An 18,115-nucleotide genomic window follows, 5' to 3' on the forward strand; every position below is an offset into this window, starting at 1 on the left:
GCCTTTTGCTGTCCATGATTGTGCATATCTAACTCCACATGTTATAACTACAGTGCCTTAAGCATAAGATTGATGAAAAACTCTTTACAGTTGCTGCAAATAGAATAAGAATGTAGGAGAACTGGACACAGACTAGAATATGAACGTGGATGTTGAAAGATATGAAAGGGATCATTCTGAGAGTTGTCATGGTCTTGGCTGTTAGAAATTGGATGAAATGACCTTTGCTCCTATGGGCTTTGATTTCCCTTTCAAGAAAACTATGACTGATGTTCTACCTTAGCTCTGCTTTCATGCATACTGTCAATAATTTGCATTTATGACTTCAAAATACTCTAACTTTGCATCAACACGCTGCTGAAATGTAAATTTCAGGTTACTTTAAAGCTATTCTGTACTGTTCTTATTCCAAATTTGAGTCAAGTTGGGGATTTTGGACATTTTGACGTGGGCATCTTTCAATGAGTATGTCCATTTTCAACTTGTTTTGGATCTTTACCCATTCATCTACAAATATTGCTCCATTGCTTCGAGCAGAGTGAGCTGTCCACAATTCCAGAAACACATTAGGTTTTTAACGCTTGTGTGTGTTTGGCATCACCCATTTGTTCCTCAAATTCCCAACACTGCCCTTGACCTTGTACTTTGCAGTGGAATACATGGCGGACTTGCCTCGTTCATTGTTAGGCACAGTGGCAAAGAAAAGGATTTTGACTGAGTAGCAGTCACCATTTCCTAATTAGGAAATTCCTAATTACTAGACAGTGTCAAAACAATTTCTTAGGTAGCCAATTTTTAATAATTACCACCTTTTGTAAGGACTCTGGAAATTTTTGTGTTACAAGTAAAGACCATTTATAGCATGTAGGTAAGTCAGACTATTCACACAATATAGACGCTTCCTTCGCCTCGGGACTTATAATACGCACACCCACACATGCACAGCTGTGGGGTTTGGAACCTTCTGTGTTTATGAATGACTCATTGTGCAACACAGATTGTTGACAAAAGGTGGAATCTGTCAAGAAATGCAGTGTCATTCAAAATCGTGCATGTGAGGGTTAGCCTGTTCATTTACAAACGATAGGCACAACTAAGTATTTTTCAAGGATGATATCGAAGCACGATAAAGATGTCATACACAGGTAAAATGTTTCCTTTTACCAGACCAGGAGATACCTGTCATCTCTTGCTTTCCTGAATGCGAGCTATGACAGTAGGGTTTAATGGCTGCTGGCATCTTGCCAAAGTACCTGCTTTCCAAGTATCAGCAAGTTATTGAACTACATTGGGCGTTCTGTCTGAGGTGGATCCAGTCTTCACCCAAAGCCAACCTTTGTGTAGTAATCAGGAGAAGTGAGTTTAATGCACCTCCCAAACCCAGGCAACAAAAGCTTGCTATTTCCAATGCAGTCTCAACCTTTGGATGTTCGGGTCAGCCTTGAACATATTTAACAATATAACCTCTGCAGCCTTCTCCAGGAAAGTATTTCCTAGAGAATTCAATCCCTTCTGAGAGAAGGGATTCCTTCTCATTTTGGTCAAAATTGGGTGATCCCATACTCTGAGGTTATACCCTCTGGTCCAACAATGGGAAACAATATCTCCAGATCTAGTCTGTTCAGCTCCCTAACAATATTTTTGTGTTTCAGTAAGGTTTCTTCCAAAATTGTCAATCTTCTAAATGCCAGTGCATACAGCCAACTCAGTTAACTTCCTCACATGAAAATTGTTCCATGTCCAGGATCAGCCTCATGAACCTTCTCCAGATTGCCTCAAATATCTTTCTTTCGATAAGGGAACCAACATTGTTCACAATATTAAAAGTGTGCTCTATCTAGAGCCTTGTATACCTTTTAAGCAAGATCTATTTTTATATTCTATTGCCTTTGAAATGAAGGCCAACATTCTATCTACCTTATTACGTTCTGAACTTATACGATTTGCTTCATTCATTCATTCATGGGATGAGCGCATTGCTCTTTACGCACCATTTATTGCCTATCCCAGTTGTCCAGAAGGTAGTTGAGAGTCAACCACATTGCTGTGGGTCTGGAGTTGCATATAGGCTAGACCAAGTAAGGATGGCAGGTTTTTTTTTCCCTAAAGGACATGAGTGAACCAGATGGGTTTTTCTGACAATCAGCAACGGATTCATGGACATCACTAGATCCCAGGTCCCCCCAGAATGTCATCTGGGTCTCTGGATTAACAGTCCAGCGATAATATCACAAGGCCATCGCCTCCCCATAGCTGTATGCATGAGGAGTGGCAAAATTTTATACTGCAGCTTCTGAAATCTTTGCTAATTTAAATAAAGTTCAGCTCCTATTTTTAACCTGTCCAAGTGCATTTTCCCAGATTATATTCAATTTGCATTGGTTCCCTATTATATATCCCGCTTGATATCACGTTAAATAATTCTAATAAATTTATCAGACATGATTTCCTGGATGATATTATGTATTTCAAAATACTCTGCTGTTGTGTCCTTTATGATAGACTCTAATACTTTACCAATGACACATGTTCAGCTACCTGACCAGATACAACCTATTGTTTCAATCTTTTCCCTTTTGAATATAGATGTTATCTTGGTAGTTTTCCAATCCTCTGGGATTTTTCCAGCATCTAAGAGTGCTATCAGGTCGAGGGAACTTATCGGCCTTTACCACTTTAGTTTCACCAGTAATTTTTCTTTTGTGATTGTTATTACATTTATTTCCTCTCCAACTTTGATCTTTGATATTTTCATTAGTATTTTTGGGATGTTTTTAGTGTTCTTCTACTGTCAAGACTCAGGCTGAGTATTCTTTCAACGATTGTGCCATTTTTTTGGTTCCCCATTTTTTTTTTCCACAGCTTTATTGTTAAAGGGGCCTAGGTTTACTTTGGCCTCCTTTTTTTTAGATTCCAAGAAACTTGCATCCATTTTGCTATTACTTGCCAGTTTACTCTCAAAGTTTATTTTCTCTGTCTTTTTATTTTGGTCAAAAAATCACAATTCTCTGGCTTATTGCTAATCTTTGCCAAATTTTGTTCTCTTTTTTAATGCTCTCCTTAACTTCCCCAGTTAACCACGGTTAGTTTATCCCCCTCCTAGCTTCCTTATTTCTGACTAGGATGTATTTTTTTTTGCTGTTAGTCATGAACTATTATCAAAAAATCTGCCAACATTCATCTTTGCTGACTCCTGGAGGAAAAGTACCAGGTCGCCTTCCTCCTCTGATGTTGCAGTGTCTTTAGCTCAGACTCCAGTACCTCAATTCAGATTCAAAATTCTTTCAGTTACAAATATTTCTTACAGATGCATTCGCCATGGATTACCTTCATATTCAGCAGTTCCCATATGCTGCAGCAGTAATACAACGTCGTTATCGTTTTTTTTCAATTAATAATGCCACAGTCCCTGTACTTTGTCATTTACGATAACTGTTTAAACACTCTATCTGTGATATTTTCAGGTTTTTGAAAAGAGAGAAACACGAGATCTAAACAAAAACTGAAGATGTTACTTAATTTAGAGACAACAAATATTCACCATTCCGATTCACGAGTCAGTTGCTTTGCTGGACTTGTCACGTTGTGATTCGTGATGTCACTGCTGCTGGTCTCACTGTAGGTCAGCTTCTTAATCTGCACGTTTTATACTTGCCCACTCACCTCTTGCTCTGTAGACTTTACTTATTGTAGTAAACATTACTTAGAGTCATAGAGTGATGTACAGCACGGAAACAGATCCTTTGGTCCATCTCCTCCATGCTGACCAGGTATCCTAAAGTAACCTCGTCCCATTTGGCCCACATGACCCCCCCCCCCCCAAACTCATATACTGAGCACACTGACCAATAAAAGGAAGAGTACCAAACATCACCTTCACTATCCTGTCTATCTGCAACTCCAGTTTCAAGGAACTATAAACCTGCAACCAAGGTCTCTTTGGCAACACTCCCCAGGACATTACTATTAAGTAGATAAGTCCTGCCTTGATTTGCCTTACCAAAAATGCAACACCTCACATTTATCTAAATTCATCTCCAACTGCCACTACTCGGCCCATCGGCACATCTGCTCAAGGTCCCGTTGTACGCTGAGATAACCTTCTTCTCTGTCCATTACACCACCAATTTTGCTGTTGTCTGCAAACTTACTCGCCATACCTCCTATATTCATATCCAGATCCTTTATGTACATGGCAAAAAGCAGTGGACCCAGCACCAATCTTTGTGGCATACCGCTGGTCACAGGGCTCCAGTCTGAAAAACAACCTTCCACCACCACCCTCTGTCTCCTGCCTTCAAGCCATTTTTATCTCCAAAGGGCTAGCTCTTCTTGTATTCCATGTGACGTAACCTTGTCGAGCCCCTTTCTGAATTTAAAGCATTGGTTCTCCCCCCCCCCCCACGCTGATTTTCCATTTTGAACTAAATTCCCAGAAATATTAACTCAGCCTTTGTTCCAATGGGGCAAAGTCTTTTTTTCAGACTGACTGCCTGTTATTGACTTTGGTGAGGCCACAAAGGGATTTGAAAACCAGAACTCAGATTTTTAAAATTGAGAAGTTGTCCAGAACTGGGAACCAACATAAGCAGGGGTCTTAAGTCACTAAAACTTTGTCGGACTCAGGACCCAGCTAGCAGAATCTTGGATGACAACAAGATGTTACGTGTACAATATGGGAGCATAGCCAGGAGTGTATTGGAATCGCCAAGTCTAGGGGTAGCAAAGGCAAGGATGAGTATTTCAGCAGCAGACAAGTTAAGGCAGGGACATAGGCAGGACTTTTGCAAAGATGGCAACAGCCAGACTTCTTGTTGACAAGGAAATATCGTCAAAAGCACATTGATAAGAATCTTTGAAGGACTGTAAGAAGTCTTGCTCTTGATAAACACTGTCAATATTTGTAATTGACTGATGAAATAGTAGAATTCTTTTAGTCTTGCAATTTTTCTACAATATTTCACATTGATTATCAACCCTAGATATGCAGGGATATGTCTTGAAGAAACAATGCTGATTGCATGAAAAGAGGCAAAGCAATTAGAAATGAGCAAGTGTCAGTCCCTTCATGAGAGACATCTGATAAAGGTACAATGCTCACAGTGGGCTGAAAAAAAGTCCATTGCAAATATTGGAGGTTCCACTCTGAGCAGACTCTTTGCTGTCATTTTCAACTCAGGATTTCACACTGAACGGCAGGCAGGAACCACAATGGCATTGGTCCTTTAGAAGGCACAGTGCCAAATAAGATGTGGCCTGGAAATGATTACGTAAACAAATTTCAGGAACTGCATGGTAACCCTGGTGTTAGACAGCTGGATGCTGGGAGCTGTAGTTTCAAAAATGCTTCTGTCACTTCCCTTATGTGAGGACACAAACACTACAACTCCCAGAAGCAGTTTAGGAGTTAGGAGTTCATATTCCAGGGATTCTGCAGGATAACCACTTGACAAAATTCAGCAGCTCACATTTATTTTTATTTATGTTCTTTCTGTTTAAAAAAAAGATACCAAGCAGGAAGGAAGAGTGGGGTTCGTGGATAGTTTCAGAGGAGGAGGTAGAGTCAGTCAGTAGGAGGAGGTCACGATTGAGGTCAGGAGCATTAGGATTGAACCATTATCCTGCATTGGTGCAGTGGAGAAGCTGTGTAACTGTGAAAGGAAACTGCTGGCACTGACCAGGGTCCAATGCCACACAAAGCAGTTGTGTACAACAAGTTCAAGGTGAGGGCTGTAGGATGACAACCTGTTGGTCCTCGGATAGCATGTAATCAACCTGACTCTAGCACATTGCCTCTCCTTCCATCCCTCCCCCAATGTAGCCACCCCTTGAGTGCAAGCAATCAGAAAGAATGACTGTCAGGGACACTTGGCTTTCTTCCTTTCTTTGGTTTGCCCCCTAGGATGCATTGTTTGCAACTCACCCTTGGACCCCAATATTGTAATCTCACGACAACTGCCACCTGTGAACCACAAGTTCAGATTCACCCATCTGAAGGAAATACTAGGGAAGAACATGACAACACCGTTCACGTTTATCTCAGTTCCTGCTTCTTGAGAATTTGCATGGGTGCTAGTGGGGAGGGGGGGGGGGGGGGGGCCTGTTTCATAAGCACCTTATGTTCAAATTTGTGACTGTGACAAAAAAAGCTGCCAAGTTAGTGCATCTTTCAAAGGTGAATGCATTGCTGCAATAAACGCAATAATATAACTTTTCACTGTCACTCATACAGTGGTCAATGGGGGAAGGAACAAAACAGACAAAAACAAATTGGCCTTTTTTTTTCCGGAGAAAAAGAGACAAAGTGCTCTGAGAATGAAGTTGACGACCACGGGGAGTGGTTGAGGTGAATGACATTGACGCATTTGAGGGTGAAAGTTTTGCAAAGAGGCAAAGCAAAAAAAAAACACACACAAATAGGCTGAAGGTCACGTCGAAAAGGATAAGACAGAAAATACTGGGAATGCTCAGACGTTCGGGGAACCCCCTTTTGGAGGGGCTAGTTTCTCATAACAGGCGTCGATAGGGGTGGGTGCTGAGTCTTTCCAGCACCTTCTACTTATATTTGAAGTTTACAGCACCCGCAGAAAGCTGTACTTATTGCGGGAAGGCTGTGCGGTAGGCAAACGGGAGAAAAGCGGATGCGACAGCATAGATCTGGTGGGCCGAAAGGTCTGCGTTGCGAGCTCGGGGAACACAAGATGCGGCTGTCTCATCGCGGGCAAGCTTCAAAATTCCACGCATCCTTCCTTATGAAACCCCCCACCCCCCCCAACACCGACAGTAGCTGAGAGATTGGGGGGGGGGGGAATTTGGACACGGGGGAGCGAAAGAGAAAATAAAAACCGCAGGGGCGCCTTAGACCAATGTAAAACTCCAGAGTTTGCCTTTGGAAAACATTCGAGAAAGAAGCTGGGGCAAATTTCACCATGAATATAAAAAAGGGGGACGGGGAGGGAGAGAGAGAGAGAGAGAGAGGCTGGGCTTTGGGGGTGGGGTCCGAGACAACACGAAAAGGGGCCAAAATTGCCTGCGCAGATCAGGTGCAGGGTTTTTTTTTCCCGTTCTTCAAAAAGTGGAAAAATAGAGAGTCAGGGAAGGGGAGGAAAAAAAATTCTGGAGCAACCAGAATGCTTCGGAGTGTCAGAGCTTCAGTTCCGGAGTAAAGAGGCGATGAGCAGGTCATTAAACAGTATCTTGTGATCTTGCTTATTCCATTTTGACGCGATCGATGAGGAACTAAGGAGGAGGCAGAAAAGCACACACGCACACAGAGACACATACATACAAACAAAAACTGGTGGTGATCGCATTTCTGTCGCGGTTCGTCTCTTTTCGTTTTCGTTGCATTGGCTGGTACGGACGCGTTTTATTTATTTCTCTCCAACACCCCTCCTCCCCGGCCACTCTTTATGTGCATTTCTAGTTGGGAGACTGGTTCGTCTCAGCTGTTTCAACATCGCTCCGCTGGGTTGGTGACTGGGCAGGGCAAGGCTAGGCTGGGATCGACATCCCACGCCACGACCAACACTTTTTTCTTTCTTTTTGCCAGTTGTTATTCCCTCTGCACCCCTTCCTCAAGCAAGAGAGAGAGAGAGAGAGAACCCTCCCCCACCCCCCCCCCCCCACACACTTTGCCAATCCAGACATGCTCCAGAATGACACTAAAAGGCAATCAGTTTGCTGTCCCTACCTGGAGCAAAACCTGGAGTCCTTGAAAAGTCCTGAGGTCAACAATGGGGATGGGTCCTCCTCCCAGCTCGACTGTCTAGCTGCCCCAGCCAGCTTGGTTCTGCAAGATCAAGGAGGAAGCAATTCGACAGTTAACACTCTAGGATGGTCCACTAGTCAGACCGGCGAGGAAAACCTACTCCAGCAAGGAGTCCTGCCAACTGCCATGTTGTTACCGAAGATGGTGCACCTGGGACCTCTCTTTGGAGGGACTTTCCCCTCGGTGCAGCAGATGGGGCTGGCCCAGCAGCACAGGAGATCGCCTCTAGGCCACCATCCTCACCAAGGCACCACCTCGTCTTCCTCCTCCTCTAACGCCTCCCAAAGGAACAGCTACAGCCCGCAGCAGCAAACCTTCAGGGCTCTGAGCTGGGGCAGCCACCAACAGCAGAGTGGAGGAGGAAGCGGAGGCTGGGGCAGTGTCAGCAGTAACTGTGGGAGGGGACTGAGAAGATCAACTGGAGTAATGGGTATCTCGCACTCCATTCCTTCCTGCTCTTCCAAGAGGTCCTATTCCAGCCACATGATGGTGCCTCCAAAACTAAACAGGGGCCGCCCGGCATCGGCTTTGAAATCCTGGATGGAAGAGAACCCACTGAGGACAGATGGCAACAGCAACTGGCTGCCTCACCATCAGGTAAAAACCACTTTTTACAGTTTGTAAATCTTAACAATATGGCAGAAGTGCCTGTGTCTTTTTAACGTAACAAGAAATAGGGGCAGTGGTAGATCATTTGGTCCTTTAAACCTGTTCCTCCCCCTGTCTGATTTAGATGACTTTATTATTTTTATATTCACATCTATAACTCTAGGGAACATCAAGCTAGTTCCAGCTACCTTCCTTGGTAGGACAAAGCATCATTGCCAGCAATAGGTCCAGTCAACCATGATTTAATTGGGTAGGCGATGGCCTAGTGGATTATTGCAGGATTGTTAATGCAGAAACCCAGATGGTATTCTGGGGACCCAGGTTTGAATCCCGCCAAGGCAGATGGTGGAATTTGAATGTTTTTTTTAAGAAAAGTGTGGAATTAAGAGTCTAATGATGACATTAATCTGTTGTTGATTGTTGGGAAGAAACATCTGGTTCACGAATATCCTTTAGGGAAGGAAATCTATCATCCTTACCTGGTCTGGCCTACATGTAACTCCACACCCACAGCAATGTGGTTGCCTCTTAACTGCCCTCTGGGCAATTAGGGATGGGCAATAAATGCTGCCTAGTCAGCGATGCCCGCATCCCATGAACTATTAAAGAAAAAAAAATTCTCTCCAAGGCTTTTCTGAAGAAGGGTCTAGGCCCGAAACATCAGCCTTCCTGCTCCTCTGATGCTGCTTGGCCTGCTGTATTCATCCAGCTCTACACCTTGGTATCCCCCTTCTCTCCAAAGGTAGTATTTCTTGAGGCCCCATGAGAAATGATCATCTCCAGTCACCTGTGCCTCATGGCTCAGTGAGTAGATGCAGTGCTCGGTGCGGTATTCCAAGGACATGGGGTTTCAGCTTGACCCCTCATTTACAGCATAGTTGGGGCATAGAGAAAATATCAGCAGGATCTCATGGATTCCAAATTCAGCCTGAAAAGGGTAGCACCTTGACCATCGCGTAGAGTGTAGCAGACATTCAACCAACCTTCCTTTAGTTACCCACGTGTATATATATTTTTTTGTTGCCTCTCCTGCGTTTGATGTGCTATTGCTTCACCACCTTCCAGGATCTCTGCACCCATCCAATTCTGGCTTGTTATGCATCCCTGATATTAATCAGTGGCCCTGTCTCCTGCATCCAAGGCCCTCGTTTCTGGATATACCTCTCTTATCTGCTGTCTATCTTTCTTCAGCTTCACAACGTTCCTTAAAACCCACCTCATTGACCTAACTTTTAGTCCCATTTTTCAATTCTGACTCTGTCACAATTCTACAACATAGGGTTCCTGCAAATGCACTTGCAATGTTTTCCAACTTGAAAGCTGCCTTATGAATGCAGACTGTTGCTTTTATGGCTTCCATAAATAAAACCAAAGGCCACATAAATCAACACAATTGATTAGGTATCTACAATAGGCAATAGCAGAAGGAAGCAATGTTGATGCTTCAGCAAAGTCAGCCCAATTTCTCTCTGAAATACATATCTGTACCATTTCTGTTCTGCTGGGGCATCTACAGCTTGACAAGTATTTTGGGGTTTCTTTCAGATTTGCATTTTTCCATTTTTCAGTCTGCAGGAGAGGATTGCGGGATGTCATTTGGCACATTTCTGAATCTGAGGCATTGATTTATCTCCTATTTTGAAGGCCTTAAACCATGATGTTAAAGTGCAGTTAGATATCAATGTGTCAGATCGAGATAGAGGGAAATAAATTCAGGGTGACACAGTTTCTGGATTGTAGGTCATACTCAACTTGTGGAAAAGTGGCCTGAATTAGCAAAAGGACCGGCACAACTGCAGTTCATTTGCAGAAGTGGTGGAGATGTAGTCCTTTTCAGTGCGAAAGCCATTGATGATGTGATGAAATCGAGGATGTGGTGATTGATGATTAGCAAAAGGGATTGTACCTCATCAAGATGCAACCCTTCATTGATAGGGGAGAAATAAGGGAGAAAGGAGGGCCATGACGAGCACTCAGTTTCCAAATTTAAGTTGGGTCAATGAGAAAAAGGTTGCGTTCCTTGAGTGATAAAACTGATCTTTGCACTCGGCTTTAAATTCCTTCCCGAGTGCTTTGAAGATGAGAGCTTCGATTATAACTTGTGGATTTAGTGGACAGAGTCATTTTCAGTTTGTACTTGAGTCTTGAAATAGAAATGCCTTTTTTAATCTCTGGACAGATGCTGTCTGACCTGTTGAGTATCTCCAATGTTTGTTTTTATTTTAGATTCCCAGCATCTGCAGTATTCTGGTGTTAAATTTAGTGACTTTTTAGAATCTGCTTCATAATGTGGGGGTTGTGTTGGCTAGTACCTTCCAGTGCTCCTCATTTGGCTTGCAGCCTTCATTTTCATTCCCTCGTATCTTTGTGGGATTCGTGGAGCCAGGTAGCTAAATTTCCAGTGCATCGACCAAACATCTCTCCCTTCATGCAAGAAAGCGAACTCACCGAGTGCTAGTTTGAAGCATTGAACCCAAATCTTGGCAGGGTGGATGTCACCGGGTGGGAACTTGGAAGAGATGTCTTGTCTTTCCCCACTCTGCCACTTGCCTCAAGAGTGTGGGCACTGAGATTATTTGTCAACCGACCCTCAGTGACCGCTAATCCTCTGTAAGAAGAGGCAGGACTGAACCTATGACCTACTGTACTGTACAATGCATTTGGTGAAATGAGTCCCACAGTTTGGAGGTGGATTTTTTTTTTTTGAGTGTCTTGGAACAGAAAACGGTCAGTTTACATCAGTGATTGTCTGCAGCCATACCTTCAGCTCTAGAATTTCCTCTCTCATCCCTTTATCCTCCCTTTGTCTCTCCTTTTTTTTAAGAGTTACTTAAAGTTTACCAAGCTGGCCAAGCTTTTGGTCAGCTGTTCTCGTATCTCCTTAAGTGGCTCAGTGTCAAATTCTGTTCCTTTGAAGCATCTATAAATGCAGGTTGTTGTTGCTCTTTGAAGTCATTGTATACTTTTTTTTTGGTGGCATATTATCTTGTGTGGGTTGCTAACTCTGGATTCCTGGTGTCTCTGCGCTTGGGGTGGGAAGGCTGAGACTATGGGCTCGAGGGAGCTTGTTTGACCCTGCTCCTATAAAGAAGGCTGCATTTTTATTGCATTTTTTTTCCCTGATCTTTGGTTGTCTGTACTGCTTTACAGCCAATTGAATGTTTTGGTTTTGAAGCCATCTTGTGTTCTCAGCAAATTTCCACAAACAGGAACGTGACCATGACTGGATAGGATAATCTGTTTCTGCACTGCCAGTTGAGAGATGAATATTGGTCTGGGCATGAGGGCTCATCTTTGGAATAGAACAGGTTATTTTGGTATTCATCTAAGAGAATAGATTGGAGCTTCAGATGAGATCTGACTAGAAAGACAGCACCTGAGACAGTTGTTGGACTGTGGGGGCAGGGGAAACAAAAGGATTCCTGAACAGTGCCAGCACTTGGGCAGTCTCTTAAAAAATGGCAGATCAAATGAATGAAGTACAGCCCCCATTCCATGGTTATGTTTGTAGCACGCGGTGTCCATCTAAGCTCTTGAAGCCTTTAGAGAGGTGGGCACTGAGAGGGATTCAGTGCTTCATTTCCCCATCCAACGCCACACTGATTTAAACCCTTACTGCTCTCCCTACCCCACTTGTCATCACCAGTGACAGTCTGTGCATTGTCCATAATGGGCTTTGCTTGTAAATATTTCATTGGCTCTGTGGGTGTTTTACTGGTGGTGGCAGCTGCTAGTTTTAAAAAGGAGAAAGCAAAAGATTGTACAGTGATTTTGGTGGTAGGAAGGTCACTCCTGGTTCGAAAAAATGAAAAATAAAATCAACTACAGCCTCAAATATTTGTGGGAATAAATGTAGAGAGGTGCAGGAGGCACTTGGAAGCTTGCCTGGCAACCTGCCTTTTCAATGAACTTGGCGCTTAAGGTGTTAAGGACAACGGCACGGAAGCAGGAATGTAATCTTTTTTTCAGAAAAACAAAACACGAGGATTATGTATTTATTGGATGCAGTATCTCACCAGAAATCTGAAGGTCAGAGAAAATTTTCTGCAGCTTTGTCTACCAGCATTCAGGGAGTTAGGAAATACAGGTGCTCATTGATCTCTATCTGAAGGTGAGGAAGGACTCCTTTTCTGCAGTGAATCATATGGCCCAGAAAGATAACATCGTTATATTGCCTGTGTGAGCTAAGCTTCTCTCTCACTGTTGCTGAATGGGTGGTTTGGTGTGCGCTGTGTTGGATCCCTCGGCCAGTGAGTAGGTTAGCTCTGTTTCTGATCTCTGTCCTGTCGCTCCTTTCACAAACACTGTTGAGGGCTGCTTTGGGCTTGGCTGTGATGAATAGTCAGTTGCTGATAATTAGTCCATCTTGAGCATCAACCCCATTCAGACCTTCACTGCAGACCTTGGATGTTTTTGCTACCACCATTTGCTTCCAATTTCTGTTGTCCCTACGTCTTGTGACTTAATTCTTATCCATGTGTTCAAATCCCTCAGTGGCTTCTATCCTGCAACCTTATTCACCCTTTATAATACTTGAAGAGCTGTGCAGTCCTCCATCTGTAGCCTTTTTGTGGGTCACATAATTGATCTGACCCATGGTCTGTGACTCTGCTTCGAGCTATCTAGGTCCCAAAGCACCAGAACACTTCCCCTGGACCCCTTTGTCTCTACCCCAAGCAACTCTTTTCTTTCTCTCTCTCTCTCTTCCCCCCTAGTAATGAAAATGCTGTTTAAAATGTGCTCCTTAGACACTTGAACATTTGGTCATCTGTCAAAAAATCTCATGTGGCTTGGTGTTAATTTTTGCTTGATTACACACCTCACTATGAAGTGTCATGGGGTATTTAAATTCAGTGTGCGAGATAAATCTAAATTGTCATCAATATCTTCTCTCTTTTTGCCTAAGTTCAACACCTCCCAGAGCAGTTACCTACTGATGTAGCAACACATGATCATTTTGAAACCATTCCCAAGACAGAGTCTGGGACACTGCGCGTAGGGTTTCACGCTCCCTAACTCTGAGAATGGATTATGAACTAAATTCTTGCTCGTCGGATGCAGATAACCTGGTTATCTCAAATGAAGCAATTGGAAATGCTTGCAAGAGAATTAATCAGTGTTTCACATCACAGCCAAGGTCGTGCAGCCTAAATCTAGGCCTTCAAATGAATATTTGGTTAGGTTTGCAATAAAACCTAGGGTTTCCTGTGCTAAAACTGCTGAAAATGTCTGCATTATGCAGAGCTGCCAACACTGGATAAATTCTTGGTTTGAGATTTTCACTTGTCAGCAGCCCGCTCGAGACGTTGATTGGAGCCAAACCTTTTTTTTTAATAGCAGCAAATGTGGCAGCCACATGAGATTTAAAAGGGAATCGCTGCTTATTTAGAATGGAAGAGTTAATCAGTTGAAGGCAAATTGTGTTTGAGAGTATTTTCAGTGTTTGGGAGACCTGTCTGGTTGGGTTGATGAAGTTTGGGCGGGGGGAATGTAATAAACCGTGCCATGTTAACTTGCAGAAGGTGTTTGATCAGATGTGCCACAGGAGCCCAGTTGCAGAAACTCAGGCATATGGCAAGAGGGCAAATGTAACAGCATGGAAAGAAAGTTGGCTGGCAGACAGGAAACAAAGTTGGAACAAATAAGTGTTGCTTGGAATGGTCTAAAGCAAGGAAGAGCGTGCATTTATATGGCGTCTTTGACAACCTTGTGCGTTCCAGAGTGGTTTACATCCAGTTGAGTGCTTTTCAAAGTGTACCCTCACTGTTGTAACGAAGGAAATGCAGCAGGCAATTCGCACACAGCAAACTCCCCCAAACAAAACATGGAAATGGCCAAATAATCTGTGGTGATAACTGAGGGATAGACATTGGTCACTGCGTTGAGGAAATAATGCCAGCTTCTGGCACCCTTTTCTTTGTAATAGTGCCATGACATTTTTTTTTAAATAGGTTGGGGCGGCGCAGTGGCTCAGTGATTAGCACTGCTGCCTCACAGCGCCAGGGATCCAGGTTCAGTTCCAGCGTCGGATGACTGAGTGGAGTTTGCACATTCTCCCCGTGTCTGCGTGGGTTTCCTCTGGGTACTCCAGTTTCCTCCCACAGTCCAAAGGTGTGCAGGTTAGGTGGATTGGCCATGCTAAATTGCCCACTGTGCGCAGGGATGTGTAGGTTGGGTGGATTAGTCACGTGAACTATAGGGATAGGATAGAGGGGTGAGTCTGTGTGGGTTGCTGTTCAGAGTGTCGATGTAAACTAGGTCGGCCGAATGACCTGTTCCCACACTGTCGGGAGTCTATAATCTTCAATTCTATGATTCTATATCCACCTGAGAGTCCAAATGGGAACTTTGGTTTTACGTCCAATCTAAAAGAAAGCATACCCAGTTCTGCATTGGAGTATCAGCCAAGAATTTGTGCTGGAATGGCTGGGTGTACATATCCATAAACTACTATTCATGAGTTTTTCGAGTTCAGGCTATTCAATCAGAAGGATGCAGAGCCAAAGCAAACCTGTTCTCCTCTAATGCTGAGAGGATTGTTAGTATAACAGTCAGGTGACAAATCCAGCTCAGTATTGAGCAGATGATTGATGCATTGGGTTAAAAAAAAATGAAGTCAGAATATTTTCTAAGGGTTTAGAATGAGCAGCATGTCAGAGAAATAAAGACAATTGATTTCAAGTTTTAGAATAGGTAAATCTGCAAAGCGACTGAGCATTTTACAGCCAATTGTTACAATCCCTGTGCAAAAACTGGAAATCAAACTAACCAAATTAATTGAACCGTGCCAAATGAAGAATTTGGCAACAGGATTCCACTTTGAGTCGAATTCAAACAAACACACAGGACTAAGGGTTAAATAATATTTCAAGCAATAAGGTAAATTTCACTCTAAATCCTGTTGTCCATGCAACAAAGTTATGTCTCATGCAACCACAAGCCTTCACAATGCCCCCTGCACAAATATGGCATTATGTAGCTGTACAGTTCTACAGAATGCTGCACTTTGTTCATGAGAATACATGAGTTTTAACTGACTATAGCTTTAACCTTTGAATTTCACGGGTACAATTATCATTAGTTAAGGCACGCTTGTATATACCCTCTCTCATTTCGGTTGTGACACAGGAATATGATTTGACTGCTTAGAGACCTATAGCCTCGAAATATACCCTTTAGTTCAAGCTGACCATATTCCTAAACAGAACTCATTCCAACCACTGCGTTTAGCCCATATCCCTCTCAACCTTTCCTACTCATGTTCTTATCCGAATGTTGTTTAAATGTTGTAACTGTACCTGCATTCACCACTTGCTTTGGCAGTTCATTCCACACACAAGCCACTCTGGAGGTATAAGAAGTTGCCCCTCATGTTTTTTTTTAAAACTTCCTCCTCTGACCTTAAAAATATGCCCCCTAGTTTAGAACTCCACCACCCTCGGGAAAAGACCCTATGCCCCTCAGGATTTTATAAACCGCTAAGGTCACCCCTCAACCTCCTACGCTCCGGTGGAAAAAAGTCCCAACCTATCCAGCCTATTTTTATGACTCAGACCCTCCATTCCTGGCGACGTCCTGGTCAATCTTTTCTGAATCCTCTCCAAATCGATGATATCCTTCCGACAGCAGGGCAACCAGAACTGCCCAAAGTACTCCAGCAGAGGTCTCACCAACGTCCTGTACGACCTCCGTATGATGCCCCAAGGCCTATACTCAAAAGGTCTGAGCAAAGAAGGCAGTCGAAAACACCCAGTTTTTTTAGTGTCCCTTTGAATTATTTTCATAGTATTGCTTGGGGAAAAAAATTTGAGTTCCCTCTCCTGTTTCTGAATGGTTGCACTTTGCTGCTGTGTGTTGATTGCCATAACTTTCCAGCTCTTCTGCTTGTAGTTGTCCTTTGCATCTAAAAGGCACGTGGCTTTTTTGCTTAACTTGTTTCATGCCAGTACTGCATTGGGTCAAAGGGCCCAGTACATAATCTTTGCCAAAATTTGTAAGTATAAGTGAGCTCTTTATAATTGTACATATTTAAAAATTCTTCACAAACATTCTTAAAATGACAGATGCTGCATAAATAAATCATCAATTTTCTTAACGAACGGTCTTCTGAGTCAAAGGTGGTGACACAATTAAGTACTGTTGACACGCAGTCGCTATTGCAATGTAGGAAATGCCGCAGTCAGTTTCCACACAGTAAGCTCTCAAACAACAATGGGATCATGACAAGATCATTTGATCTTTTTTTTGTCTTGTTGCTTGATGGGTAAAGCATGGAGATAACATTGGGAATTGGCTATTTAAATTGCTTTCGTGCTTCGCTGTTCTTGATCCCTCGGTTGATGTTCCAGTTTCATTACCTTCAAGCAACTGTGCTGAAGTTGTACAGGACAAGTGATGGTGAAGAGCTTACAGTGCTCAGTTCTGGGAAATGCGTTTATTCGGGTCAAAGCCAGTGAGACTGTACACCACTGGTTCTTGGGTGTGTTTCTGAAGATGGTGGCCAGATATGAATAGAGACGTGAGGTATGAAGGACTGGAGGTTTTTGTAATGAGCAGAGGATTTTGGGAAGCTGAGTTGGAAAGACAATTCCCTGCAGTTGATGAGTCTAAAGTAAGAGTACACTCATTTTAAAGGCAAGAATAAGAGAGCTACCAAACATTTGGCAGCGGTTTTGTGGCCCAGATGGACTCTTGCATGATACCTTGTAATGACCGTACAATCAGAATGCCCTGATAGTCTTTCTTCAAAGCACTGTATCTTCCTGTCTTCAAAAAGACTTTTACCTTTTCAGTCTCAAAAAGTACAGTTCTCTGACTTGGCCACTCCCTGTGAAAAAGCACTGTATGTTCCAGTAAATAACTGGAATTAAAGTAGAACAATTTGATTTCGTTTCATTTGTTGAAACAAAGGATTGGTGCAACTGCCTCCCTTTCTGTTTTGTGGGAGGGCCAAATGAATCTTCTCAGAGATTGTTAGTTTTCCTCCCCCACAAAAGCTCCATGGGTTGTCATATTTCTGTTACCTATCATTAAAGGGAGAGTCAAGAGAGTGGCTAGGAAGGCAGATTGGTTTGTTCCATCAGTGTGAGCCCTCTGTTTAACGGCAGTGGTTAGGGAGCAATGTAAAGCATTCAGTTACGATTGTATTCCATTGGTGGAGCAGGCTTGAAGGGCAGAGATGCCAACTTTTGCTTGTAATCCATATGTTGGTGCATATGCAGAGGACTTCCACTACAATACATAGCACAGGAATAACTCCAGTCCCATCATGCTGGCATTGTCTACTGCATACTCAACTAGAGCTGGTGAACCTACTGAGAAACACCATTTCTGCAGTTCAGTGTCACCACAGGTCAAGCCTACCACTTGGCTGAAATCTCCGCTTTTCTGGAAAATTTTTTTGCTGGAAGCCCTGCTGGGTTGCGTGGCTTTGTTCTGACCTCAGACCATATCACGCAAAAGTTTGATCTGTGTGGACAGACGCTTTGGGAGCAAGGCCTACATTTCTGGCCCAGTGTTTCTCCAAACCAGTGTGGAAAACTTGCTGTGTGAGTTGTCACAGGGGCAAAAGAAGTATCCAACAGAGGATGAGGATTCGAGAGTCCTGCCCTATTTCTGAGGAACATGCAAATAGGAGGAGACCATCCAGAGCCTTGAACCTGCTCGGCCATTTGATAAGAATATACCTAGATACTAATTTTGCCCAATATCCTGTACTGAGTCTAGGAGATAAAA

General features: G+C 43.2%; 1 protein-coding gene across 1 annotated transcript in view; it reads left to right on the plus strand.

Moving 5' to 3' along the window:
- Positions 1 to 7,004: 7,004 nt before the first annotated feature.
- LOC109922156 (cytoplasmic polyadenylation element-binding protein 2-like) overlaps positions 7,005 to 18,115 on the plus strand; it is a 46,111-nt gene continuing 35,000 nt past the window's right edge. Inside the window, exon 1 of the mRNA XM_048618606.1 lies at positions 7,005 to 8,368. Within this exon, the coding sequence (XP_048474563.1) occupies positions 7,649 to 8,368 (720 nt within the window). The 5' untranslated portion in view covers positions 7,005 to 7,648. The remainder of the gene's footprint in view (positions 8,369 to 18,115) is intronic.

The sequence above is a fragment of the Rhincodon typus genome, chromosome 40 (assembly GCF_021869965.1).
Source record: "Rhincodon typus isolate 14 chromosome 40, sRhiTyp1.1, whole genome shotgun sequence".
NCBI classification, from domain to species: Eukaryota; Metazoa; Chordata; class Chondrichthyes; order Orectolobiformes; family Rhincodontidae; genus Rhincodon; species Rhincodon typus.